At 45.7% G+C, this 27,437-nt stretch overlaps 10 protein-coding genes across 10 annotated transcripts; 3 read left to right on the top strand and 7 right to left on the bottom strand.

The window, feature by feature from the left end:
* Nucleotides 1–2,775: 2,775 nt before the first annotated feature.
* On the bottom strand, nucleotides 2,776–4,254 carry IAQ61_002367 (uncharacterized protein; the record flags this gene model as incomplete). Its single annotated transcript, XM_003834213.2, has 4 exons — nucleotides 2,776–3,597; nucleotides 3,644–3,763; nucleotides 3,816–3,830; nucleotides 3,883–4,254. 4 exons carry the CDS (start codon nucleotides 4,252–4,254, stop codon nucleotides 2,776–2,778), a joined length of 1,329 nt encoding a protein of 442 aa, XP_003834261.2.
* Nucleotides 4,255–4,272: 18 nt separating this feature from the next.
* IAQ61_002366 (uncharacterized protein) lies at nucleotides 4,273–4,853 on the bottom strand (the record flags this gene model as incomplete). The annotated part of the gene is made up of 3 exons (XM_066095519.1): nucleotides 4,273–4,448; nucleotides 4,516–4,678; nucleotides 4,812–4,853. 3 exons carry the CDS (start codon nucleotides 4,851–4,853, stop codon nucleotides 4,273–4,275), a joined length of 381 nt encoding a protein of 126 aa, XP_065954355.1.
* A 10-nt stretch (nucleotides 4,854–4,863) lies between these two features.
* Nucleotides 4,864–5,997, bottom strand: IAQ61_002365 (uncharacterized protein; the record flags this gene model as incomplete). Its single annotated transcript, XM_003834212.2, has 2 exons — nucleotides 5,092–5,997; nucleotides 4,864–4,987 (listed from the first exon to the last, which is right to left on the bottom strand). Exons 1-2 carry the CDS (start codon nucleotides 5,355–5,357, stop codon nucleotides 4,864–4,866), a joined length of 390 nt encoding a protein of 129 aa, XP_003834260.1. The 5' UTR covers nucleotides 5,358–5,997.
* Nucleotides 5,998–6,279: 282 nt separating this feature from the next.
* Nucleotides 6,280–6,751, top strand: VMA9 (H(+)-transporting V0 sector ATPase subunit e; the record flags this gene model as incomplete). Its single annotated transcript, XM_066095518.1, has 3 exons — nucleotides 6,280–6,290; nucleotides 6,352–6,435; nucleotides 6,616–6,751. 3 exons carry the CDS (start codon nucleotides 6,280–6,282, stop codon nucleotides 6,749–6,751), a joined length of 231 nt encoding a protein of 76 aa, XP_065954354.1.
* A 133-nt stretch (nucleotides 6,752–6,884) lies between these two features.
* IAQ61_002363 (uncharacterized protein) lies at nucleotides 6,885–8,171 on the bottom strand (the record flags this gene model as incomplete). The annotated part of the gene is made up of 4 exons (XM_066095517.1): nucleotides 6,885–6,963; nucleotides 7,268–7,785; nucleotides 7,852–7,905; nucleotides 7,983–8,171. The coding sequence occupies 4 exons, from the start codon at nucleotides 8,169–8,171 to the stop codon at nucleotides 6,885–6,887; spliced, it is 840 nt and encodes a 279-aa protein (XP_065954353.1).
* A 578-nt stretch (nucleotides 8,172–8,749) lies between these two features.
* IAQ61_002362 (uncharacterized protein) lies at nucleotides 8,750–10,417 on the bottom strand (the record flags this gene model as incomplete). The annotated part of the gene is made up of 4 exons (XM_003834209.1): nucleotides 8,750–8,814; nucleotides 8,874–9,344; nucleotides 9,394–9,475; nucleotides 9,521–10,417. 4 exons carry the CDS (start codon nucleotides 10,415–10,417, stop codon nucleotides 8,750–8,752), a joined length of 1,515 nt encoding a protein of 504 aa, XP_003834257.1.
* Nucleotides 10,418–11,882: 1,465 nt separating this feature from the next.
* IAQ61_002361 (uncharacterized protein) lies at nucleotides 11,883–12,455 on the bottom strand (the record flags this gene model as incomplete). Its single annotated transcript, XM_003834208.1, has 1 exon — nucleotides 11,883–12,455. One exon carries the CDS (start codon nucleotides 12,453–12,455, stop codon nucleotides 11,883–11,885), a length of 573 nt encoding a protein of 190 aa, XP_003834256.1.
* Nucleotides 12,456–13,126: 671 nt separating this feature from the next.
* Nucleotides 13,127–17,370, top strand: IAQ61_002360 (uncharacterized protein; the record flags this gene model as incomplete). Its single annotated transcript, XM_003834207.1, has 4 exons — nucleotides 13,127–13,367; nucleotides 13,427–15,856; nucleotides 15,908–16,656; nucleotides 16,708–17,370. The coding sequence occupies 4 exons, from the start codon at nucleotides 13,127–13,129 to the stop codon at nucleotides 17,368–17,370; spliced, it is 4,083 nt and encodes a 1,360-aa protein (XP_003834255.1).
* A 624-nt stretch (nucleotides 17,371–17,994) lies between these two features.
* On the bottom strand, nucleotides 17,995–19,113 carry IAQ61_002359 (uncharacterized protein; the record flags this gene model as incomplete). Its single annotated transcript, XM_003834206.2, has 4 exons — nucleotides 19,027–19,113; nucleotides 18,606–18,714; nucleotides 18,266–18,507; nucleotides 17,995–18,092 (listed from the first exon to the last, which is right to left on the bottom strand). The coding sequence occupies exons 1-4, from the start codon at nucleotides 19,103–19,105 to the stop codon at nucleotides 17,995–17,997; spliced, it is 528 nt and encodes a 175-aa protein (XP_003834254.1). The 5' UTR covers nucleotides 19,106–19,113.
* A 1,162-nt stretch (nucleotides 19,114–20,275) lies between these two features.
* LAP1 (Leucine aminopeptidase 1) lies at nucleotides 20,276–21,516 on the top strand (the record flags this gene model as incomplete). The annotated part of the gene is made up of 2 exons (XM_003834205.2): nucleotides 20,276–20,464; nucleotides 20,539–21,516. 2 exons carry the CDS (start codon nucleotides 20,276–20,278, stop codon nucleotides 21,514–21,516), a joined length of 1,167 nt encoding a protein of 388 aa, XP_003834253.1.
* Nucleotides 21,517–27,437: the final 5,921 nt, after the last annotated feature.

Genomic DNA, 27,437 nt, shown 5'->3' with positions numbered 1-27,437 from the left:
GTAAGTAGGATATCCCCCTTTAGGATTTAGTTACTTATAGTAGAAGAGTAATAAGTAAGCTTCTGCTTAAGAAATAGTATAAAGAAAGAGTAAAGCTTGCTAGCTTAGTGTCTAAGTTAAACAATACGCTTAAATAGATAGGACAATCTTTAATAAGGTAAAGCGCAAACTAGGCTTATAACTATAAAAATTTAGATTACTAAGGTTAGGAATAATTTAGGAGATAGATTATTAGATTATATCTACTATAATCGTACTTATATATATAGAGCTTTAGCTACCCTTACTAGAAGGTGAATAATTAGTAAACCTTCCTTACTAGAGCTCCTGCTTTTTATTAGGCACTTGGCAGTAAGCTAGCAGTTGATTAGATAGTGGGTTATACAGGGGTATTAATTAGGGTTAATTGGATCAAGATGCTCCGTGATCTGGTTGATATCCCTCCTGCAACACTTACTAAAGAGATAAAGCTAGTTAATATACTAATTATAGGGAAGTAGCTTTATAAAGCTACTATTATATTCCTTATTATCTAAGTTACTAGAAATAATAAAGCTACTAAGTAACTAGGTTTAGGGAGATGTGTGCTAAATAAAAAGTTAGTGCAGGAAATATAGGGAGAATATTAGAAGTACGCACCTTATCTTAGTAGGCCTAGCGCAGGGTCTAACTACCTTATAGTAGATCTCTACTACTAGCACTAGTAGTAGTAGATAAGGATATAATAGGGGCTAGATAGGCAGGATTAATAGAAAAAGAGTAAAAAAAGGGCTAATTAGTAGGGAAAATCTATTATATAATAAAGTAAGTTTAGGAAATTTATAGTAGGGTAGGATAGCTATATTAGAACTTTTATAGTAGGGTACTAAAATAAGTATATAGATACTATACGCGTATACTACTTAATATATAGGCCTATTATAAATTAGGAAGGAATATAAAGATATAATAATAAAACTAAAAAATATAGTAATAAAGCCTAATATAGATTATAGAGGATAAAGATATAACCCTAGACCCCTAGAAAGATAATTTTATAATAGTTTATAGGGGAAGGTTAGGGGTATATAAAGGACTTAGGCTTATACCTAAGCCTAGGTCTAATATAAGATAGACTAAGTCTAACACTACTACTAAGCAAACACACTAGACACCTATAAAAAGTCGTGGAGGGCTTATCTCTCCTTTAAGATACTAAATACTATTATTAACGCTTATTGCATTCTCCCTTAAGGCTAGTCTATAACACTAAGGCGTTAGTAATATTAGAGCCCTTAGGGAACTATTTATAATAACTATAGCAAGTCTCCTTTAGTAGGAGTTAAAGTAGTTAGGCTAGAGGTAGAGAACGTAGAGCTACTATATAAGCTATACTAGCTTAATTAAGGAGTCTCTTTATAAATATATACGCCCCTATAGGCAAGATAGGTAGCTATTTTAATATTGTAGTCTACCTAATACCTTAATAACAAAGGGTAATAATAGTAGAGCGCGTCTTACGCAAATACTTAATACTATAAGGCATCTTAAGCTTAAATACCGCGGCTAAAATTAATAGTTTGTGTGGTTAAGGATGCTTTGTTTCGCCACAGTGGGTCCAATCACATGACTCACAAACTAGGCGAGATAATGAGTATAATCGAGGCAGCATTGGATGGGGAAGTGGGTGTAGGGTGGTAGGATCATGTTAATTATAACATTTCATTGGCTGTCGTTCTAATTCCAGGAATTTAAAGAGATGCTTGAGCTATTAGGCACAGCTGGAGTCTTAACCCCAAATTTCTGGGTCTAGATGCTCGAGACAAAAGAATCATGATTGTTCTTCTGAATCTATTAAACCCTATTGGTTGATTATGCAATTTATATAACGCATTTTCTAAATCGCCAGATTTTCTTAACAGATCAGGAGCTTTGTGGATCAGATAATGCAAAGGCAACAGTTAGTAGCCACAACAACAGCGTCTCCATCACTGATGAAATTAGAAGTATAGGTTACCATGATATTAGATCAAGATCAGAAGGTACGAAAATTGCTAAAAAGCCGTGTTTTCTTATCTCCCGATAAAAGCAAAGGCGTCATGCCATTGCGATATCAAAGATGTCACATCCAAAACCCCCAGCACCGGCCCCTTTGACACCGGATTCGCCTGCCAAAACACCCATCCCTTTATGCGCATGTCGTGACACCGAAAGTATCGACTCGTTCAACGTATACCACAAACGCCAAAGACAGTAATCCCAAAAAAGACAATAACGAGATAGGATAGGATAGCGGCAGGCCAAATGTAGTACAAGGACCAATGAATGAGATACCAGAAAATAAAAGAGTGTCAAGTGTGATCTGAAGGAAACGTGGGCAGTTGTGATTGGTAATTGTAATTGGTGAAAAGTACCGAGAGAGGACGAGTGAACAGGGTATATAACTATCAAGAGTACAACTGGGATCGGTAGACTCTGTGGGTTGTTGATGTTACACAAATGCGTGGTTTCGAGGTGCTGTTGCGAGTCCAGCATGGCTTGATGCTCGGAAGAATTGTGCCTAAATGCTGTTGCATTTGCTGGGTTTCTTGCAGATGCATCTGCACGTTCCTGCAGGATTCCTCGTGGCCTGCAGTTTTGAAACCTAGTGGGATACGACAGGTGCGAATATGAACTAGGGTCGGGAGTTTGGATAATTTGTTTTTGTTGAGTTTTTCTGTTTTCGAGAGCGACGAAGAGGAAGCCGAGATACCGCAAAATAGGGAGAGCCGAGCGGTAATGTTAGGTCGGAGATTGCTAGTAGAAGACTTTGATAACGTCCTCATCCGTTGGTTTTTTCGAAAGCTGCCAGAGAGCTTTGGCTTTTTCAACATGTCCGCATCTTTCGTCAAAGCCTTCTCCGAGTCTCATCACACAGCTAAATGCGACATTCCATCCATTCACTCCAGCAGCGTAGAAGGCTTCCGCTACAGCCGCTTCACGGCTTCCACACTTGATCAGCTTGTAGATTTGCTTTCCATTGAAGTGTGCGCCGTGGATGAATGTGTCGCTTGCCTGGCATGTACTCAAAATCAGGTAGTACACAAGCGGGGTGTTCTTCAGTGCTTCTGACTTCTCGTCCCGACACGCATCACACGCCCCAGAGTAGTTACTCTTAATAGAATGGTTGGCAGTACAAGCCATGTCATCGTCTATAGGGGTAACAAGAGCAGATGACGCCCATACCCTAGGGTTCTCATGACTGACCGGTCTTGCGTTCGGAAGAACACCCAGCTGCTCATTAGGATGACGAGAGTGCACGGAATACCCGAGATTCTGAAGCACGGATTTCGATGGTCTCTCGTACCACTGTTCTGGGCTCCCATACTTCAAAATCCAGCGGTATTCCTCGAAATCTGCCATGTGGGCATGATGGCAGTTGACGATAACGTTACGTCTGAACGGTGCAATGTGGACTATGCGGCTCGAAACTTCGAGTCTTGGTCTATTGTAGTAATGAGCTGGGAGGAACGACGTTGGTGTTGATATCTCATCTTCTGTATCAAATCGCAGGACCGGAAGCCCTGTACCCACAGCTGGAGGCGGTGGAGGCGGTGGTGGCGGTGGTGGCGGTGGTGGCTTCATGTTTTGTTAGTTTTTTGAAATCCCTGGAGGAATAACTCACTGGTGATGGCAGCAGATTACTTGTATTCCGGAAGCCGAAAATCCGGGGACATTGAGTGGGAGGAGGTGGCGGCGGTGGCGGCGGCGGAGGGGGAGGAGGAGGAGGAGGTGGTGGTGGTGGCTATAAAACTTGCTTAGAGTTCATCTTCAAATACAGTCAGATGATGACATACAGGAGGAGGCGGAGGCTGCCGCGTAATAGTCAGCATTTGCCTATAAGGATAGATGAGTTAGACATACCGGCGGAGAATACGGGGCCCCACTTCCTTCCGTGCCCGAGCAGTGGCCCCTAAAATCGGATGGTACAAAGATGTGTGTCCGGGAATGGCCGAATTCTCCTCCCGATTCCAAGAAATCATGGCCCATGATCTTCTGTCTCAGTTGTAGTCTTAGGAGATCATTACGATCGGAGCTCCGAGACTGATCGTTGCGTGGGGTTGCGTTGATATTGCCAGGAGGAGCAAAGTCGCTGGATCTCTGCCGCTTGGCTTCCGTAGACAGTTGTGGAATTGCACAAGCTATCTCGATATCTTGATCAGGTTCCTTCACCCTGGTATCCGCAATGGTTGTAAACAGACTATCCTCGATAAAGACCATGTCTTCGGAATCCATGGCTATGGTTGGGGTTCGTCAAAAGAATTGTTTGATATAGCCAGGACATGAGCCGGCCAGGAGGTAAATTTGTAGTTGTAACTGAGATTGGAGAGCCGAAGGTTTCAGAAGGACTTTCGGTAGGTTATGTGGTGGCTGACGGTCCGGTACGTCAAGTTCGGACGTTATGACGAGGAACCGATTGCGAAGTGATGCTTAGAAAGAAGGCGTCAGACGATGTGCTCAGGGTGTTAAAAATACACCCTGTGAAGTGAGACGTACTCCGCATATATATTTTCTTAAGATATGCATCAGCCCAAGAACTTGGTAACATGCGTACACCTTCAGTGACCAATGGAACAGGGGCTGTAAGATGAGGCGATTTCTTCCATGCGACACCTTGCAAACCGAAGGGATCTGGGGCAGCTACTCGAGATTTGCCGAGCTAAATCATCGTCAATACTCATAATACACATTCTAAAAACAAGATCGGTGTACCGGTACGCATGTGCGACGTTATATGTTCGTGAAGTGAGGCAAATGTGACGTGGACAACTGTTTTCGTGAACTGCACTTACTGGATAGACGGTTAGTGGTAAACTGGGTCTTGGAAACGACATTAATCTTGCCTCATTCCTGCCCGATTGTGATAATGCCGTCGCAGTACGAGGCGTTTAGAATGACTGGAGATAGCCAATACGGGAGTATTTCCTTCTCCAGCTGAGAGGCATGAGCTTGCGCTGCGCGGTGGCTCCTTGCATGTTAAGTCAGCCCCTATGCTTCGCGTGAGCATGAGTCACCACTATGGTATGCCATCTGGCGTAAATGAGTCCTATCAAAGAGGTAGGAGATACTTACGTACGGTATAAATGTATGAATGTTGTGAAATGCACAAGAAATCTGTACATGGGAGGAAATGGCGGTGAGAGAAGCGTTGAACAACCTTGAGCAAGCATCGCTGGCTCATGTGTAACCATGTGAGGTGATAATTCGACACCAACCGTGGCCTGCGATCGACGTATGGATAATTGCCATGTTCTGGTCCAGTCGAGCTTGATCTGCACATATCCTAGATGGCGAATACCTGAGAAAGGCTGCTGGCGACTATGCTCATCCTCAGTCATAAAGGATTGAAACTCATTGCCATTGTCCGTCAATATTGACAGCACTGATCTAGCGATGTGTCCCCGTGGAGCAGATGACTCTTCACGACCGTATGGAGTGCTCAGAGAAATGCTTTTGTATTGACATGCTTTTCAGGATCGATGCGTCATGTCGTGCGTGTCTGAGAATATGCCAATCTCAGCTTGGAGCTTCTGTCAACCACTTCAGTAGATTAAAATTTCTGTTTCTGTTTCAGGCTTTGTCGATGGGGCAATAGGGTGACTAAGAAAATGTAGCAGTGAAAATCCAGCAAGTGCGAAAGACAGACACTGTAGAGTAGAGCAGGAGTGCCGCCCAGGGAGGGAAACGTAAAAACAAAAGTGACAGAACTAGCATGATGCAAAGATGGAATAAGCAAATACTCCTTTCCTATTGTATATGAAGATCCTATACAACTAGAGGAATGAAGTCCGCACGCATGATCTAGGCAGCAAAGAATGAGGCGAGAGAATGAAAACATGAAATCAAAGAAGAAACTATTGTCCTGTATTTGAGGCAAAAGGAGTACTGTGGGCAAAACTTCACCGTGTTCGATTACAGAGAAAAACGCATTTCGAAAAGAGCAAGAATAATAGAAAGTATAGAAGAAACCAAGTACACATTACAAAGCAAGACGCAAGTCACCCAAAAGAAGAAGAACTATGCTGTAGCATGCTACAAGGCAAGGGCCAAACCAACCTTAGCCCAAACACAGTTAGCTCCCTAAACCACGCCAAGCAACCAAACACCGATGTCATCGCGAGCTCCATCCTAAGCTCGCGACAACACCAAAGCGCATCCCATAAACCTACATACAAACCCAACGACCTGACCACCCCTCCGCCCACGAAAAAACCCAACCCACATCCCCAGCCGCGCCGAAAGCACATTACAAATCGCAGCATGGCCAACGGGCAAGTAGCACGACCACGGCAAACAGGCCCCGAGGCAACGCAGTGCTAACGCGGGAATCAGTTGGGCGCCATTTATCGGCCTCGTAGTCGTTGTGATTTTCTGTTTTGCAGCGTGGTTCCTCGCGCCAAAGGGGGAGAATCAAACGTAAGTTTTTTTTTAATTCTCGGGTGGGCTTGTCGTTGCCGGTTTTCATGCATTTGAAACATGATGACTATATTCCGACATCCCACTCCGATTTCCCTCCACGCACACTCTATCCCACGCATACATACATTCTCTCCAAACCCACGCACAGCAAATGCGCTAACGAAATCCGCCCAATAGTGTCTGGCGCTCCACCCTCGTCCTCTCCGCAGCAGCCATGTATATCATGTGGGCGATAACCTTCCTCGCACAACTCCACCCGCTCATCTCGCCTGTGCGGGGCGACTTGCGACCGGAACTGAATGGCGGGCGTTAGGATGTGTGATGGGGATCATGAGATTGGGGAGGATGAGCGGGAAGAATGGTGGTGAGAGGGCGGGTGGATGGGATAGGGGCGGATTAGGGCACAGAGGCGAAGGCAGAGTGGGGGACGAGGGGGGATGGAGGGTTCAAAGGAAGAGGCTGGATGTGATAATAATCTTGAGCGCATTGTATAGTTGGCTCGGCGTTTTTTGATGGGAGCAAAGCCTGGATTGGAACATGTATCTATATTTTGAGCAGAGAAATGAGAAAAGGGGGTATAACACCAGCCATACTCTCCCCAACCTACCCACGCTCTCATGCTCTCTGTACCCCTTCATCGCCACATTAACCACAAACTTCCACCCCTCCAACCTAACCCCCAAACCACCCCGCAACACCCCTCACCCCCATCTCCCCAACCCGCCACCCCTCCCACCCCGTCCCCAACCCCGCAGCCCTCAGCACCCCACACTGCACCAGCGTACTACACCCCGCACCCACGCCCACCAACACCCCCGCCCTCAAATACCCACAATCCATGAGAATCTCAAGGGCAGCCACGTTATTCACAATAACGGCCCAGCTGACAGCCGTGGCGCTGCTGGGCAAGTCATAGTCCCAAATGATGAGTAAGATGGGGAAAAGCTTGGTACAGCTGCTGATGAGGAGAGCAGTGCTGAGAGGTGTGGGATGGGGAAAGTAGGGGATGAGTTTGTGGTAGAGGGATGTTGGGGATGAGGAAGAAGGGGGGGTAGGTGTACTGGGGGAGAGGCAGCAGAGTAGGCGGATGGGGAGGTGGAAGGCTAGTGTGCTGAGGGTTACGAGGACGAGGAAGAAGAGGTATTGTATGAGGAGGGGTTGGGCTTGTAAGACGAGTGCGTTTGTGGGGGGTGTTGGGTGGGCGGATGTGAAGGGGGTGTTTGGGAGGGAGGGCGCGGCTGTGGTGTAGTAAGGGGAGGAGGGTGGGAGGGGCAATTTTTCGATGCGCGCCCAGGTTAGGTAGACGTCGAAGAGGAGGAGGAGGATGCTTAGGCGGAGGATGGAGCGCTGAGGGTGGTGCGTGGTGCGCATTAGCATTTGAGACCTGTGTGAGAGTGCGTGTGGGGAACATACGTCGAATTTATCATCGTCGCGGCCTAGACGGTTGAATAGCAAATGTCTGTATAACTGCATTCACATGCGCATTAGCCGGATATTCTCATCCCGCAAGTATCCCATTTCCGCTGCTCCAGCAAGAGACATACCTCGGGCTTGATCAATATCAGATCAATAAACAGCACTACGAAATCATGCTCCACGTATTTATCTGCAAACCGCTTGCATCGCGGACATTGCGTTAGTCGCACGCCCTTTCCTAGCGCGCGGTCGTCCGCTTTGGAATACGTCGTGTACAGTGTTTTGACTGGGTATCGGCAGGAAATGCAGATTGGCATGGTCGTGGTGGTGTTCCGTTGGGGGGATGGTTTCTGGGGGCCGGGGTTTCAGCGTTTGAGCGACGCGCATGGGAAGCGCGCTACATTGTTGGTGAGCGTTGGTGTACGGTTCGAAGTGGGCGAAGCGTAGAATTTGCAGGAAGGAAGCGTGTGCGTGGACGGTTGGAGTCTGAAGAGATCATGAGATGGAATGGGCTGTTGGTGAGAGTTCGAGACACGGAGGCATCGTTAAGCGGGGATTGGACGGTAAGTCCGAACATTGATAGTATCATTTACATTTCTACAACACATGCCATATCAATGCTATTGAATAATGGCTATGCAGTAAACTTCACTTCACTAATCGTCATTTATGAATGGAAAGATTTCGTGAAAAGTTATGAGTCTGCCTGTATATCCGCGCCGTTGCAATCCAAAAAATCTTCAGATGGGAATATACAGACATCCAGCCGTTGACATCGTAAAAAGAAAATAGGAAGCAAAGAAAACCCAGAAAGCCTGTTCCCTTTCAGACCAACAACGCCATCGTAGAATCCCGAACATCGTCTTCGCAACCAGACACCTGACCGCAACCGCACTCAAGTTAACGTGCTCATCATCGCCGCAACAATCTTGGGGTTCGGTCGGTCCTTCACTCGTCGTACTATCCAGATGAATCAACGAGTCGTTCTCAATGGGCCGAGCGAACAAGGGCTAACCTACCCTTTCGATCTCTATCGACACGGACAACCTCCTTCTTGGGTGTCCGCTCGATGAACTCGTACTCGCGATCACCCTCACGCTCATACTTGAGCATGCGGCGTTCTTCCTCTAGGAAGCGAATCTCATCGCGGATATCACGCTCTGTGCGATGATCGTCTCTGCGAACTAGCTCTCCTCGGCCGGGGAGGAAGGAGGTGGCCGGTCCGTGGATCTCATTGGAACGCTCAATTTCGACATATCGATCGTGCTCATGTACTGATGGAGAAGGTGCGCGCTGTGACGGGGCGTAGTGAGAAGATGGTGCCGGAGCATAGTGACTTGGCGGCACGGGTGCATATGCCGAAGGGGGTGGAGGTGGAGCATGCATCACGGAAGGAGGCGCAGGAGGTGGTGGAGGTGCAACGGAAGCAGGCGGTGGTGGTGGTGGAGCGGGAGCCTCGATCTGTTCTTCATACACATATGTGACTTTTTCTGCCTCCCTGTTAGCTGCTGTCTGTTTTTCGTCTGAGGCTTCACATACCCTCTTTGTAGTTTTCACTGATCTTGATGATCTCGTCAATATGCTCCTTCTCAAGGGCTCGTGTAACGATAAGGAAGTTATCCTACTTCTGTTAGTTAGGCTCTCGACATGAGCAGAGATTGCCTACTTCTTCCTCAAAGGGGTACCCAAGTTCAATGATTGCTTGCTTCTTCACAAGGCGCTTTGGGAGTCTTGTCTTGCCCCTCTTGCCCCAAGTCGCGCGAGGTGGCTGAATCTCCTCGAAGCTGGACATTGACGAGCTGCGTGTCGATTTTGCTACGCTCTTACTCCGTCGTACACGACTCTTTTCGCGGTGAACTTCAACCTCGCGATAGCCTTCCCGTTCCCTACCCCTTGCACTGCGGTCTTCGAATCTGACATCTTCGTAATCGTCCTCATCGTGGTAGCGGCGAGGAGGCGACCGACGGCGCTCGCGAATAGGCAGTGGAATGGGGACATTGGCAGGGGGGCGATAGTCGTGTCTCTCCAGTTCAGTGTAGCGCGGGAGGGGCCGGCGATCGAAAGTATCTAGAGATGATTGGCGTCGAATATAGCCTGGTCGTTGTGGTCGGGCAGGTTGTCGTCGGTCATCGATGTTGATGCCAATGTTGATGTCCTTGTCGATGACGGACCGGCGACGGTAGGGAGCGAGTGCCTGGTTGGCTATTTCAGAGGGCGTCGGCTCATGGAAGAGGTCGTTGGGGCGGCGGGAAGGGCGTTCGAAGCGTTCGTCATGGATAACTTCTCTCTCCATGACTGGAGGACCGGGTCGTCGGCGGTCCTCGTGGATGTCAATATCCCTGTGGCCTCCTGGATAGCGGTCATGCTCCTGGTAGCGAAAGTGTTCGTAGTCATCACGGCCACGGCTTCCCGTGCTGCTTCCAGGTGCAGGGCCACCTGCCACATTTGCCCCGCCTCTTCTTATGCGCTCGAACTTTTCGCGATCCCATCTCTCCGCCGCGCCGCCACGAAGCGGCTCATCGAAGCGATCCAAATTGCCCGTAGAAGAGCGGTAGGCGGACATGGTTGATGGATCAGTAGCTGGATGACAGCTGTGGTTGTTGAGGTGATGCAGCAATCAATCTCTACAGTGTACACACAGTAAAGCGGGGTCTACCGAGTCAAGTAGTACTCTATACTATACTTTACGTCCAAGGCAAGTGGAGATGATGACCGAAGTTTCTCGAAGGCTAGAACACTTGCCTCTCCAGGTGATTGAAAGCGGCACAACGAGCGGATGGATAGCGAGAGAAATCGGGGTCCAGAAGGCTTTATGGGAGAAGAGCGGGGCGGGGGAGGACAACCAACTTTCCATGGTGACCTTCTCGACCGTGTTTCGTCATCGGCGGCGCTCCCAGCTGCTCCTTCCCCCCATGTCACCTACCTACCAATACCCTGCCTGCCTGCGTCCCTCTGCCGGCGATGCGTTAGCCTGCACCCATGGCTGGCGAAACAAGCTTCTGATGCCCAATAGCTAGGTACCGTAGTCTTTGACTCTTGCTGTTCTGCATGAATCCTTTGCTTGCACCGCACCGGTGAACTCTCATGCGAACTGCCTTTTTTTTGGGCGTTGAGTTTGGGCATTCGCTAGGGAAGCACACAGGTACCGTAACCCAACGACTGGGCCCCGACGACTAGTCAGTAGTACCGGTACTGTATAGTAGACACAGGAACCATGTTGGGCGACGCTGAGGCATCCCCGGCATTACCCAACTCCAACTCCAACTTCAACCGTCGGCGTAGGTGTTACCGGGTCCATCCCTTCATGTTTGTCTTGTCATCTCCGCGCGGCACAGAGGGGATGTGTGTGTGTGTGTGTGTGTGTGTGTGTGTGTGCTGTGTAGAGTACTCATGCGCTCGGGTAGTTTGAGTATCATGTGATTTGCCACTGCTACGTCCCGGCTATTTTGATGGCACAAGACAAGTAACGTGATCCTCAAACTAGCCGAGATAACGAGTACGTGTGACTTTGGGCGGATGCTACCAGGTGACGTCATAGCTACAGCCAAGTGTCACGAAGAGAAGGAACCTTGGAAGCAGGCCGCAAGAGGTCGGCCCGGCGGCTGTGCTCCTCAAGCTTCCTAGCGCTAGTGCACCATTTTGGCTATTCACAGTACCTACTAAGGTACTCTAGGAGTAAGTTGACATCTGGAACTTCAGCTCATGCTTCAGCCTCACATGACCACATGACCAGTCAAACATGAGAACGCATGCACAACAACAAGCTCAGGTGACTCGGTACTTGCACGTTCAACTACCGGCCGCTACGGCGGTACTTGCCTCGCCTACGATACTGCACACAGTATAATACATCTTCTCACACTGGCAAAGCGTATTGCCTTGTCATCACTATAGTACATTCATTGTACACATATAATCCACAAACTTCTAGCTAGGTATCAATGTACCAAACCCTCGTCTCAGCGAATATCTTCAGTCATTGTTCTGCCATGGCTACATGACACTCCATTATCATGCCATCATCTTCTCTACTTCTTCGCCTCAACCACTTCTTCGATTTTCTTCCTCAGATATTCAACGTCACATGGCCTCCCCTGCACCTTCCCCATGACCCGCCCTATGACTTCTCCTACACGCTTCGTGCCCTCCCCCGTCTGTTTCACCACGCTCATCACCAGCTCGTCCATCTCGCTCACCGTCATCCTGGGGAATTCATCCGCATACGCTTGCAACACGTCTAGCTGCTCTTGCTCCTTTTGCACGAGATCCTCCCGTTTTGCTGCCTCGAACTCTTGCATCGCAGTCCTGATCGCCTTGATTTGCCTTTGCACAAGCGCGTACAAGGCACCGTCTGTGTCAATGGGCTTTGCCGTCTTGGAAGCATTGATAATCTCGGCTTGGAGAGTGCGAATCGCGTTCAGTGCCGGCTTGTTCTTGGAGCGCATGGCGGTTTTGAGATCGGATTGAAGGCGGGGGAGGATGACATTTTCCGGTGTTGTTGAGCTCGAGTGGCGGACGGATAGGATACGGAGACTGATGGGCGATCGGGGAAAGGTGGTGGTGAGATTGGCTCTGAGGAGCATTGGGCGGAAGAGCGACATGGTGGGTTTGGCAATGCAAGCCTTTTGATGGTAGGTAGATAAGATGGCCAACTGCTTATGATGGGGCACGTGCGTGAGACAGTAGAAGATCCTTTTCTGTTCCTCCGCAAAGGCTCTCTTAATCTAAAGGGCCTAGGTGTGGCAGCAATGGGCCGCTGAGCAGGTCTGTCTGTGTATGATCTGCCGAAGAGAAGTCCATGGTGGTGGTGGAGCGAAACTAAAATAATTTGGATGACATAAGACCGTAGGTACAATGCCTATTATGCACAGGCTAAGGTACCAGTACCGTCACGCTTAGACGCGCCTGGAGAGCACATCCCTGCACGCTTGGCACCCTATTGTTGTCGCGCATCGACTTTGCAGCTTGTTGCTGTGGAGAGCTTGGAGGTCTATTCACCATCGCAATTGTGCCCTGGCAGCTCTCTTGTTCCCGCGTCTGTGCATTTCTCTTCTTTTCCCATGGTCGTCATAACTTGCGCCTACTGATAGCTCATGTCGACTTGCCGGCGCGTCCTTCCAACCACCATCACCACTAACCACTACTACTACTACTACCACTACCACCACTACCACCACTACCACCTCCACCACCATCACTACTGCCTGAAGCTCGCTTCCTAGGCCGCGGCGACTCTCACACGCCCACACATCCCTTCTACACATTACCCGCCATGGCTTTCTCAATGCCCCCCGCGACGCCGCAGCGCCCTGGGCCAGGCGCATTTATCAACACACCTGCGCCTAATCGGCCAAACTTTCAGCGACACACCTCGGTATCGCAACCACAGCCGCAACCACATGCAGCGCTACCTGCGCCGCCAGCAGAGAGTCCTGTAGATCGTGCATCGCGTACCATCAACAACATGCTAGACAGAGACAGCCGGTTTCCAGCTCTCGAGGTGACGATTGGACGTGAGTAGTGGGAGCTGAATCGGCAGACAGGCACAGGGAAAGCTAACAAACGTCAACAGAGGGTTGTTCGGGTGACTATGAGATCGAGAACAGTCCAGCCTGGGCGCCATTCCAGCAATTACGTTCCTACAAACTGCCCGAGGCTGTCTTTGAGCAGGTGAACCAGACGCAAATATCAACAAGCATGGGCCTATTTGCGGAAATCAATCACGCCTGGGTGACAGTAGACAACCAAGTCTACCTCTGGGACTACACACATCCAAACCCCGAGCTCATCGGCTTTGAAGAGCAGCCGAGTAACATCACATGCGTTAAGCTGGTGAAGCCGCGCCCCAAGGTCTTTGTCGACACCATCGAATATCTACTCGTAGTGGCAACCATTGCAGACATCTTCCTCATCGCCGTCGAGTGCCAGAGGGGACCAGAGGGTGTCCATGGGGTCACGCTTTATCGCACTGGCCTTTCCACATCGGTGAAGAAGATCATGGTCGATACCATCGCAGGCTCCAACAAAACGGGTCGCATCTTTTTCGGCGATCGCAACTCGGAAGACGTATACGAGCTCAATTACCAGCAAGAGGACAAGTGGTTTTCGAGCAAGTGCAGCAGGACAAATCACGTCTCTAGCTCAGTCGGACTGTCGTCTTGGTACTCAGCTAAGAAAGAGGGCGGGACTAGGCAGATGGTGATAGACGACACGCGCAACATCCTCTATACCCTTTCCAGCCACGGCACCATCAAAGTCTACTACATGAAGGAACCTTCCACGCTTGAGTGTGTCATCACCAGAACTCGTGGCCAGCTAGCGACCATGTGTGGTCACATTATACAATCAGCCGGTACGCTCAAGGAGATGACTATTGTAGGCCTAAGCCCTATCACAAGTACAGAGGCGGACAACTTATCCTTGATGGCGACAACCTCCACTGGCTGCAGGCTGTATCTGAGTACAACTGCTGGTGGAGCTTGGAATTCCAATAGTACAAGCGCACCGACGAGCATGCAGTTGCGCCATATTCGATTCCCGCCAAGCGATGGCCGATCGGGACCCTCTAGCGATCACACACAATTACCGCCCTACCAAGCGGGCGCGCAAGTAGGCTTTGATTCTGACTACCTGCGGGAAACTAAACTGGCAAACCGATATGCACCGGGCGCATTCTTTTCATTCGTACAACGGTCGCCGAACGACATCAACGAAATCGCATTCATCTCAGCACCACACGCTGGTGTGCTGAGTCAGCGAGACAACTCTCAACCTGCACGATACCTGGAAACCGTGCTAGAATTGAATCTCGTAGGAAGGGTACGAGACATGGGCCAGGTCAGCGAGCCATCTCCTGCTCGTAATGAGCCTCTGGGGTTCGGTAACGAGTTGGCCACCCAATTTGATCAGCCTCTGTGTGAGTACGCCATCATCACATCCCACGGGATTGAGACAATTCGGCGGAGGAGACTGGTGGACATTTTTGCCTCCATTGTCAAATCGGGTGGACAAGAAGCTGCAGAGCTCGACATTAGGAAGCTTGCGAAACAGTACGGTCTTGCCGAGACTTCTGCTACCGCGCTTGCAGTGGCATGTGGGCAAGGATCAGATGTTGGTCCTGATTCTCGAATTGCAAAAGTCACAGATCCTGAAGTTCTTGACTTTGCTCGAAGGGTCTTCATCGAATTCGGCGGCAAAGCTCATTTGACGGAGAGTGCAACGGTTGAAGGTCTTAGCGTCGACAATGTCCGTGCTTCTCCTCGACACGACGGCATTGCCATGTACGTTGCTCGTCTGATCCGTTCAATATGGAACTCGCCTATCATTACAGAGGTCGCAATGCCCACCGGACCCGTACTTGCATCAACGCACAAGATTGCGAGGCTACAAGATATTCAACGATCTTTGGCTCAGCTACAAGAATTCTTGGAGGTGAACAAGTCATATATCGAAGGGCTGGCAGGCCCAGAAGCGCTGGGTCGAGTTTCTTCGCGGCAGGAGGAGGTTGAACTTCAGGGAGAGAATAGAGCGCTAACAAGTCTGCTTCTGATGATCAACAACATCGTAGAAGGTATCTCGTTTGTGCTGGTGCTTTTCGAGGAGCGCCTGGAAGATATCCTTATCCTCCTACCCGACCCGGAGCTACAGACAAAAGTACGGCGACTCACTTTCCAGGGCCTCTTCTCTGCTAAAGAGGGCAAAGATCTGGCACGCGAGCTCGTCAAAGCGATAGTCAATCGTAACATTACCAAAGGCTCCAACGTGGAAACCGTGGCTGAGTCGTTGCGGAGAAAGTGCGGCAGCTTCTGTAGCTCAGACGATGTTGTCATCTTCAAGGCCCAGGAAAATCTCAAGAAAGCCGTTGATTCGGGGGCTAACGCGGAACGCGGACGCATTCTACTCAACGACAGTCTAAGGTTGTTCGAGCAGGTGGCGAAGAGCTTGACTTTTGAAATCTTGACTGCTACGGTGAACAAGTACATTGAGCTCGAGTTTTATGCGGGTAATTGCCATCATATCAGATTTCATTGAGACTATACTGACCAGATGCTAGGTGCTATACGACTTGCTCTCAGAGTAGCTCAAGAGGCAGATCGAGGCAACAAGGCTCTTTCCTGGCTACGAGATCAAGGCGATGCCAATGCAGACCCGAACGATGTACGGCGGCAATACTTTGAACGACGAGCGTCTTGTTATACACTGGTTTGTAACGTGATTGAGGCTGTCGACCAGGCATTCAACAGTCAAGGTCCTGTGCCCGATGGTGTCATATCCCAGATTACACGTCGCAAGCATGAAGCCTACGAGCAGATCAACAACTCCGACGACGAAGTCTTCCAGAATTACTTGTACGACTGGTACATGTCCAAGGGCTGGGCAGAGCGCTTACTGGACATAAACTCGCCATATGTGGTCGACTACCTTCGTCAGAGCTCAGAGAAGGACATTGCACATGCTGATCTTCTCTGGCGATACTATGCCCATTACAACGATTATCTGAGCGCTGCAGAGACACAGTACCAATTAGCCAAGAGTTCCCTTCCCCTATCTCTAGAGAAGCGAATAGAGTATTTATCGCGTGCTAAAGCTAATGCTTCGACACGCATGACTGGCTTTTCGGAAACCGGAGTACGAAACAGGCAATCAAGGCAAGAGTTGCTACGGAACATTACCGACTGTCTAGATATTGCAAACATTCAGGACGATGTACTGCAGCGGATCAAAGGAGACGAACGGCTAACGGGCGAGAGAAGGGAGACAGTGATCCAGAACCTCAATGGCCAGATTCACACCCTGGATGAAGTGAGTCTTTTCCAATCCTCTTTGCAGACAGCAACCGCTAATAGCATCCAGCTCTATCACGACTACGCCGACCAGGCCGGCTACTACGACATCTGCCTCCTAATCTACCACGTAGCCGACTACCGCTCAGTCCCCGACATTCGCTCCACCTGGACCAACCTCATCGACCGCGTCCACCACACGGCCATCAGAGAGCAGCAAAGCTCGCCGTGGGAAGCCGTGGCCCTCAAAGTCCAAGACCTCGGCCACCGTGTCAATCTAAACGACAACATCTTCCCCATCTCCATCGTTCTCCAACTCCTCCTCCAATACGATCTCGACTTTTACGTCCACGACTCCACCACCGGCCTCAACCCCAACAGCCTCGCCTTCAACCCAAACATCACATGGCACCTCGACGTCTTCATCACCCTCAACGCCCCTTTTGAAGCCCTCATCGCCACCCTCGAGGCCCTCTGGTACGCTCAAGAAGCCCCGTTTACAGGCCGCAATCGCAAGCTCCTCGTGAAGTGGATTGTCTACACGATTGAGCAGTGGAGCCTGTCGAGTCGGCGCATGGGCGTGCTGTTTGGCGGTGCGGAGAATGCAATCGGTCTGGCGGAGTTGTTGCGCATCGTGCTTGGTAGTGATGTCCTTGGCCGCGATGTCGAGGATCAGGCGTGGGTTCAGAGGGCTAGGGAGGTTAGTGCGATTGTGGAGGAGGCGGCGCGGTGATGTTGAGGGATTGGTGAGGGGAGATGTGCGGGATGGGGAGGAGAGGGCGCATGGCGGAGTATAGCTGGGTGTTTGTTGTTATTTGTTGTTGTCGTTGCTGATGGGTTTTCCTTGTAAAAGTGATGAGAGGAGAACAGAGATGAGGATTCTTTTTTTCGTTTTTCTCTATAGCGAAGCGAGAGGGCGAATTATTGGTCTTGAGATGGGATCATTGTGGTATCAACTTGTATTGTTCTTGGTCTTGGAATTGGACTTGGTTCACGTGCTGGGCTGTGCTGTCCTTGACCTTCTTTCTTCTCCTGTCTCACTGTTCTCCCTCGCTCCTCCCTCCGCGCCCGACAGCCAAGGCACACAGATACAACACAGCACGTGAAACACAGCCTATTCTTTTCTCAAGTGTGAATTTTATGTGTAAGGGTGATAAACAACTTGCTTCATTTTTCCTTCTATACAGTTTTCGTCCCGTTGTGATGCGCGAGAGGTCTATGAAATGGGAAGCGCGATATTGTTCCATCGCCAGGCGTGCAAGTGTACAATGTCTAGGTCACGGAATCTAGGATTTCCATACATGTGGGCGGTTGGGGTTGTACCGGTAGAAGAGCGGTGTGGTGGGGGGGGTTAAAATTAAATCGTCTTGGTCTTGCTGGACAGGGCGTGTTGATGCTGTGATGTGGTGATGATGTGGTGTAATCTTGCGTAGCAGTCGAGGGTCATGAGGAGTCCTGGGGTAAGGGGGTTGGAAGGTTAGTTTTTATGCTGTTGTTTTGGGTTGGGGGAATGGAAGGGCCAACAGCCTTGCCACATTTCTCTCTCTCTTTCTCCCGCCTTGCACTGCATTCTCCCATCCACATGGACATCCCAACGCTACCGAGGAAATAAGAATAATTGCACGTACCAAAAATAAGATACCCACCATACATAGCCCCCAGCCCCTGTAAACCCCTCTGCATACTACTCAATTCCTCCCAGCTTAACATGTCGGCCATGCAAACTAGCGTCGTGATGCTGGTCTCGAGACCGAACACGAGGAGTGCGAGAGGGATGTGCGGGGAGTTGCGGAGGAGAGCGGGGATGGCCCAGAGGGTGAGGGGGAGGTGGTAGATTAGTTCTAGAGTGAGGAGGGTGGGGAAGTATGCGCTATGGGGGTTGTTAGTGTAGGCCGAGGTGCCAGAGTATGATGAGGATGAGGTCGGATTGATGTGCCATGTCCGCTTGTCTGGGATGGGCTTGCTTACGGTGGATTGTAGAAGAAGCGATCGCCGTATGTTGTGATGTAGAATTCGCGAATCGTGGTCATCCACTGGGGTTTTAGGTTGGCTGGGTAGAAGCCCGTCAGGTCGAATGCTGGTACATTTGTTAGTATCTTGAAGCACCTTGTCTCGACAGAGACCGTGTAGTAGTTTCAATTGCTTGGCTTTGCCATGGTATTTGACAAGTACGTGTTGTGAATGTAAAACCATGTTGAGATATGAAATATGTGACTGAACTGGAGTGAGAGGGAATGGGGAGAGAGAAGTGTGGAACTGTGAATAACAGTCTACAGCATTGAAGGATATTTTAAAACATGGAATACCAGTATACCACACTTGAGACGAAACATTGGAGGAAAAAGACGAAGCCCATAACAAAATCTTAGTAAGCTGTGAGGTAACTTACCCAGCATCACAGGAAGATGTATAATGAAGAATACAAGATACGCAAAGTCGCGCTTTCTCTGAAAAATCGAAGTCGCCATTCCTTCGTCTGTTTAACTTACAAATTTGCGTGTCTTGCAAGAGTCGTTCAAGCGATGTTGATCGTGGCAAGGAGAAAGTTTGGGCCGCTTGCCTAGAGTGGGTTAGCGCTGGGGTGGTGTTGTTGTTGCGCCGAGTGATCAGGTACAAAAGGGTCATTGCCAAGTTCATCGTTGGGTCCATCTCAACGTCCCTAAAGTCTGATAGGCTTCACTAAGCGGAGCATTAGGAGCTGTAGATTCAGTAGATTTGTTTTGTGTGGCTAAACTGATTCGCTGCAACATGACCCATTGATCCAGACTCTAGAGGATCTATCTTGCCGTACTTTATATATTTCTCTCTTTAGCTCAAATAAAGTAATCAAGAAGGGATAATGCGAGGAAATGTTTGACATTGACATGGCTCGAGTTTATATCATAGATACAATTCATACTATAGAAGCGAGTCTCGATCTAGACGATCGTCGACCATGCGAAACTCAAGACCGGTGTTGTTCATTAGTTATTTGGAACCATGTAAACACAAGGTTTCTCGTCAATACTTAATCTCCTTATTTGATTTTTTTATAGGCTTAGGTAACACTACTCAGGGCTTTTGGATACGGCATCGAGGGTTTTGTTGCGTGGGATTAGTTGATACACATCTGGGTTTACATCGACCTGAATCATCGGATCAAAAGGCAGCATTGGCAATGACTGTTGAGAGAAATAGCGATGCCTGGATATAATTATTCACGTGTGCAAGCTAGAAGTGCAGAGTGATTTTTGTTCGAGGTGTACTAAATACAAATGAATATTTGTACCCGAAACTTATCGCTCGGTTCCAAATGTTCTACAGATATCCAAGGCCGAGGGCGGAAGGCACATTGAGAGTATCTTACTTGGGGTCAAGCTTATACCCAAGATGTTGTTTTGGATGGAGTTTGTGCAAACAAGTGGGTGGTACCCGAGGCCATGGATCTCAGTAGGCAGAACGAAAAATATCGTGGACTGAGCGGTGAATGTGGTCCTCCTACATACCTTACTGTGGCGCGTGACCTCGTGACGTGAGACCGAAGGCGCCTTTCCCAATTCAGCCGCACTACCTCCGCTCGGGCAATCACCGCGTCAACCTGGTTGCCTACGACATCATCACTCCAACATACCAAAGCTACATTGTAGCTACCATACAACATGAGATCTTCTGTACTGTTTTCACTGTATGCGGCGACGCTGGTTGCAGCTGTTGCACATCCCAAAGACCCTCAGATCGTGCTCCAAGAGTCGCAGGCGACCATCGTTGAGCCGGATGAGTACCTCATAGAGCTGTCTCCTGGCGAGACGCGATGGGTTACTGAAGATGACAAGTGGGCGTTACGACGGGTACGTCCTTGTATTCGGTGCCATATCTGCCTATAAAGTGAAACATGGCGACGACGGATGTTAATGAGCGATAGGAAAACATCAACTTCTTCGACATCACACATAACAAGGAGCTTGGAACCCTGAATCATAAGCTCTCCACGGAAAGCGTCAAGTTTCCTTCCAAACCAGCGCACAATGAGAGCATTGTACCACTGCTCAAAGAACTGAAGAAAGAGAACATGCGCACACATCTCGAGACCTTCACCTCGTTCCACACACGATACTACAAGTCCCACTACGGTGCCGAGTCATCAGCGTGGCTGCTTGAACAAGTCAGGAAGACTTTGACAGATGCTGGGGCATCGAAAGCCTCCGTGAAGGCATTCCCACATCCTTGGGGTCAGGCTTCCATCATTGCCACCATTCCTGGCAAGAGCGACAAGACGGTTGTCATTGGTGCTCACCAGGACAGTATCAACCTGTTTCTACCCTCCATTCTTGCCGCACCAGGCGCCGACGATGACGGCAGTGGTACTGTCACCATTCTTGAAGCACTACGCGTGTTACTCAAATCCGAAGAGGTACTCAAGGGCGAAGCAGACAACACAATCGAGTTCCACTGGTACTCTGCCGAAGAAGGCGGCCTTCTTGGATCTCAAGCTATCTTCCAGTCCTACGAGAAGGAAGGTCGGGATGTCAAGGCTATGCTCCAGCAGGACATGACTGGTTATGTCCAAAAGACTCTCGACGCAGGCGAACCTGAGTCTGTTGGCGTCATCACCGACTTTGTCCACCCAGGTCTCACCGAATTCATCAAAAAAATTATCACCGTGTATTGCGATATCCCATATGTCCTGACCAAGTGCGGCTACGCTTGCTCTGATCACGCAAGCGCCTCAAAGGCAGGCTACCCATCAGCCTTCGTCATCGAATCAGACTTCAAATACTCTGATAATAAGATCCATACTACAGAGGACAAGATCGAGTACCTCAGCTTCGATCACATGCTGCAGCATGCTCGTTTGACGCTTGGATTAGTGTATGAGCTTGCATTTGCCAAGTTCAAGTGAGCTTGATGCCAAGACGGAAGGCCGCAAATCGTACGAAGTTTGGATGATATTTAGCCATGTATAGGAATATAGTAAATTCAGCATATATTTGTTCCGTTGCGCATCAGACATCATGCTTTCCTAGACGGAGATCGAACATCCTGGCGACCCTGGCCCCAGCCCAAGATTGGCCCACTGGAATGTTGCTTAGCTAACAACACTAAGTTTGCTTCAATATGCTTTTCGGTCATGTAGTATCCTTGCCCTGAACAGCGTAATTAGCATCCGGAGACTTTCTGAAGCTTTGTACAAACGAATTATAGTTTTAGCTCATGGAAGCCATGTCATCGCAACCCTGCAGCCTCCTTTGATTGTCGTGATGGACTTCATAATCTGCTTTCCTACGCCCGAGATTTTAACTGCTTCTCCTCTAGATCTGGAACTTCCCTCGCACAGGCGCTTGACCAGCTTTAGTAATGGTAAAGCCCATTATCTTTGGTGACTTTCTACTCAGAAACGCCTCGAGTGATGACGCTACTTACTTCCTATACGGGCTCGTGGATGAGTATAGGATTACACATCGAAGAGTCCAGCCGGAATTCGATATGCTGCTATGCATTTGCAGATGTCTATACCACCAGCCTAGCCGGAAAAATGCAAAGTCTAGGCCATCAACATCAGGCCACTTATGCATCGAATACACATTGAAAGCTAGAATCATTTGTTTCAAGATATGTTTCAAGTGTTTAACAATCACTACGGTAAAAAATTGTTTACTGTAGAATGGTACGCTAGGGGTTTACTATATAGGTGTAAACTAACCTCGCACTACAGTACAAAACCGGTTTACAGTAGCCATATTTATCTGAAGTAGACCATGAAGTAGTTTAAGTACAAGAAGTAAACCTAAATAGGGTTTACTATACTATATATTCCACAAAGGTAAACCACTTTTTAGTTTATGCATTATTAGTATTATATATATTAACTTTAGCGTCTATTTAAACATAGTTTATATAATGTACCTAATTATAGGTTATATAGTAGATAGATATATAGCACCTAGGGGGAAAATTTAGTATAGATAGAGGGCACGCGGTAGGCATAATTTAGTAGGGTTACTATGCAGGAAGCAGTACTAGTAGATACCTAGGCGGTATAGGCGTGCAGCATACTGCCGCCTAGGTACGCTATAATAATAACTAAGAGACTAGGCAGTATACCTAGTATATAAAATTACAATCTAAACTATCCTATAATAATAGGTTAGTAAGTTCTATAAAGGCGCCTATTACAACAACACTCCTATATTATAGTGTAGTAGTATTACTAAAGATTATACTCTATATTATAAATATTCTAGGGCAAGTTAGTTACTTACACTATATATATTATAGGTTTCTTTAGTAGTATATTAGTTTAAAGTTAGGCATGTGTATATATTATTATATATACTATATTATATATAGTAGTAAAGGTGTAGTATAATATAGTAAGCTTGTGTAGTATAGGATATATAGTAATATTATATTATATTATTTATATATACTAATATTATATATATATATTATTTAACTTATATAGTTAGGACCCTCTTATATTATAATTATCTATAAACCTAGACACTATTATTACTATTACTATTATTTAGCTCTCCTATACCGCTACTATCTATACAAGGGGTATCTGCAATAGAAGCTCTAGTTTATATTAGAGACTGCCGTGATTTTAGGCCTTATACTCTAGAAGTATTTCTCTTATTACTATTACCTTTAGCCTTAGCTTTAGTTATATAGTTACGCCTAGCCTTTATGTTCCTAATATATATATTCTTGCAAGTCTATGTTAGTAGAGTAGAATCTAAAGTCTCTATTAGAGAGTCTATAATAGTATAAGGTTAGCGTTGTTACATATCTAGTAGTGTATTATAGTTATCTTCTATAGGCGTGTTTTTATAAGTATCTAGAGTAGAATTATTTAGTTAGGCTAGTATACTATATAAATAGGTTTACTTTTATAGTCTTATATCTAGCTATACTAGTACTTGTTATAATCTAACACTGCTAGCTAGGGGCACACTAACTATTAGGTTAGGATACTAACCCCTAAAAACGCTACTATTACTATCCTAGGCACCCTAGTCTTTAAAGCTAGTAATACTACTAGTATATTTAGTTTAGGGTAGACGTTGTCTTTATATATATTTAATAGGATAGGGTAATACTAGCTTACTTATAGCCTGTAATAAGTCTTAGTTTAAATATTAGGGAGTGTTACTATAGAATCCTAACTAGGCTACTACGCAGTTATAGCATATACCTAAACTACTATAAATAAAGTTAGATATTAGCCACTAGTATCTATATAGACCTCTACATATAATAGACCTCCCTAGGCTAGGGCCTTATAGGATAGCGAACGTTTAAGTAATTAGGGTAGCAATACTATCGCCTAGCATAGCATAATCATGCATAATAGCTCCTTTATAATAGTAAGATTAGTATATTTAAAGAGGTAGATAATATACTTGCGTTTTAGTTTAGAGTGTTAGTTCTTATTCCTGTATATCTAGGTCTACTATATAAGCTATTTTAATACCTATGCTCTATTAAAATATCTAAAAAATAGATACTTAGTAAGGATAGTGTCCTATATATTAGTCTACTTAAAGTTAGAAATATAGCTAAATAGTTAGTCTTAGATTGTGTTAAAGTATATGTCTATAGCCTTGTAGATACACTTATTAAGGTTGTTAATACCCTTCTTACTAACTATAAACGTGTGGATCTATAGGGCAAACACTTTAGGCGTATATATTACTACCTACACTATAATTAGATTATTGCTTGCTAATTTTAGCCGCAGGCAGATACTATGCAGTTCTAGTATTTTGTGTAAATAGGATCTTAAATCCTAAATTAACTATAGGATAGTATTAGGAACAAAGGCGGCGTTTGTAGTAGATAAGGTTATAAGTAAAGCTAACATATTATAAATATATTATTATAGATAGAAAGGGTATATTATTATATATAACTCGTGCACTTGTTATATTATAACGTGTACTAGTGTTGTTGCTATTGCTTATAATATATTATCTTTAGCTGCATCTTTGTGCTAATATACTTCTATAATATAGTTATTAAACAATAAGTTATTATACTATAGTTATGCTATATTAGTGTAATAGAAGTGTAGAGAGGGTGTGCTAACGTGTTGTATTACGTACGTGTGCAAGGGGTTAAGAATTAATTTAGAGTACACTAGATTATTATTATATAGATTTATATATATTACTATAATTATAGTATTATTACTTGTTGTAACTAACGCTAACAAGTTATATTAGCTTACGTAGATTTATACTATATCCTTTTATTTACCTACTCCTCTATATACTAGAGTATAACAGTCGCATTAATAGAGTAAGATATAAATATCTAGGAATACACTATTACTAACCTATATTAGCTACACGTAGTTTACGTTTACTAAAACGCAGTTATTATATAACCTAGATTAGTATACAAGTTATGCTAGACTAGGAATTAATATAGATTAATATAGCAACCACAACACTATTTAAGAGGATAATATCGCGAGTTACTAAATTTAGGGGTAATAACCTGTCTACTATACTATAGTATTCTAAAAGTAGGGTAATCTATCCTTTAGATACCCTATTAACTATACGTCACACGTTAATATATTTTCCTAGGCTAGGCATAGAACTAATACGTATTAGCTTAGGATAGAAAATAGGGCTGTTGTGTATGTTAGTTAACTACCGCGAGATGCAGTAGTCCCTACTATAGAAAGCCTAGTTATAGAAGAAGAGGCTCTTTATCTTTAACAGTATACTGTTAAAGTTAAGATTATCTTTATAGAAGCTTTTATTTAATTTAGTATTAATAAACTTATAATAGATGCGTTACGTGTAAGTGTAACGTAATAGGACGTGTTAAATAAGTATATTATATAATTAAAGAATTACTCCTTCCTATATAGATAAATCTAGCAGTAACTAGATAACCTATATAAGGAGAAATAGATTACCCTCCTATATAGTATCCTATAGAGAACTACACATCTATTATAATATAGCAAGTTTGTATCTTAGATAGTATATCTTATAGTATAAAGCCCTTTAATAGTAGATAGTAACAAGCTAACTATACTATTAATAGGCTGTCTTACCTAGACTACACTAGTTAGACTAGCTTTCTTTTATATAGAATAGTAGCGATATAGTCTTATAGTAGCCTAGAAACCTTTTTTAGAATGTCCTTAGTCTATAAGGCTAACTAAGGCATAAGGAGGAGAAACTAATACTAAGCAAGGATTTAAGTAGAGTAGATTATCTAGGAGTAGCCTAAGCTAGTCCTACCTCTATTAGAAAGAGGTTAAAAGAGTCTCTATAACGCTTAAAAAGGCCACTATAAATAGTATCTAACGCCCCTAATTTGCTAGCCTATGCTTATCTATAGTAAGAAACCCCTTTAATTATATCTCTATTATAAAGTCTTAAGAGATAGCTAGGTAAAGAGAACCTCTACTACTAGCAAGTAAATATTACTAAATACTCTAAAGGAAAGAAAGACTACAAGTAATTAAGAATATAAGGTTGTCCCCTAATACTATATAGAGATTAAGTTTAGGTAGTCTAGGCCCTACTACGCCTATAATAGTCTAATCTGCACTAAGTAATACTAAAGATAGGTAGACAACCTATAGTTAGCAGACCTAAATAATTAGTCCTGCAGTCTAGGACTGCTACTAAAGAGAGGCCGCTCTACTTTAACTCTAACTAACTCTGCCTGCTAGTTATAAGTGCAACTAGCGCACTAGTATAATTAACTATTCTTTAATATACCTACCTATATACTTATAATTATAAACTACTGCGCCCTTAATAAACTAAAAGACTACATACTACTACTACTAACACTACCTGTTAGCCTTGTTAAGGATAGGCATAACTCCTTAGCTCCTATAGGGGCACAACACTAGCGCTAGTTATACTATTGTTTAGAAGCCTAAAGGTTGCGATCCTTAGCCTTACTACAGCAGTAACTACTAACTACTAGTCCTAATTCTAGCTAAGATTACTAATTTAAAATCTATTAAATAACTAGTTAAGTAAAGTATTAAGTTTAGCTTAGGTCTAACTATCCTTTATAGAGACTATAGATCCTTAGGAAGTATAGGTGTGTACTAACCTACTACTTATCTATTACACAAACTATAGGCTCTAGGAGCTTATTAGATAGTGCTAAGTGCGACCACCACTAACTATAATAACTCTTATTGCGGCGTTTATTAACTTAGAGGTACTACCTATCTTAATAATATTAATAGAATAATAATATAGAGAAGGTACTACCTTGTTGCCTTAAGTATAAGCACTTAATAGGGACGTCTCCCTAAGTAACGTAAAGATAGAGAGACGCGTGTATTGCTATAACTACTTATTAGGTAGACCTAAGCTAGTTTTAATAACTAGTACTACGCCTAGTATAGTGTCCTTACGCTACTATAACCTAGCTAGTGTCTAGTATATCTTAATCCCTTTAACACTAACTAACTTAATAAAACAACGTTAAGGGAATACTATAAGGATAAGAATAGCTAGTATAAAACTATAGATGCGTTATTAGATAGGTAACTATCTATCTACTAAAGATAAAGTTAATAGTATTAGGAGCGCTAGGTAGACTTGCAAGTTATTAACATATTAAAGTCTATAGTAGGATTAATTACTTATCTAAAGATATAACTACTATAGCCTTTAATAGAGTTGCACTAATTAATAACATAGTTAGACTGCAAGTTTATCTAAACTAGGTATTTTAGCACTCTATTAAGCGGCTTTTATAGCACTCTAGTAAGTAGCTCTAGATTTGCGCCTGTGTAGGCGACGTACCTAATATATAAATTAGCAA

The sequence above is a fragment of the Plenodomus lingam genome (genome assembly GCF_022343315.1).
Source record: "Plenodomus lingam strain CAN1 chromosome Unknown contig_14, whole genome shotgun sequence".
NCBI lineage: Eukaryota > Fungi > Ascomycota > Dothideomycetes > Pleosporales > Leptosphaeriaceae > Plenodomus > Plenodomus lingam.
Note: the sequence above shows the minus strand (reverse complement) of the source record. Positions and strands in the feature narration are given on the sequence as shown.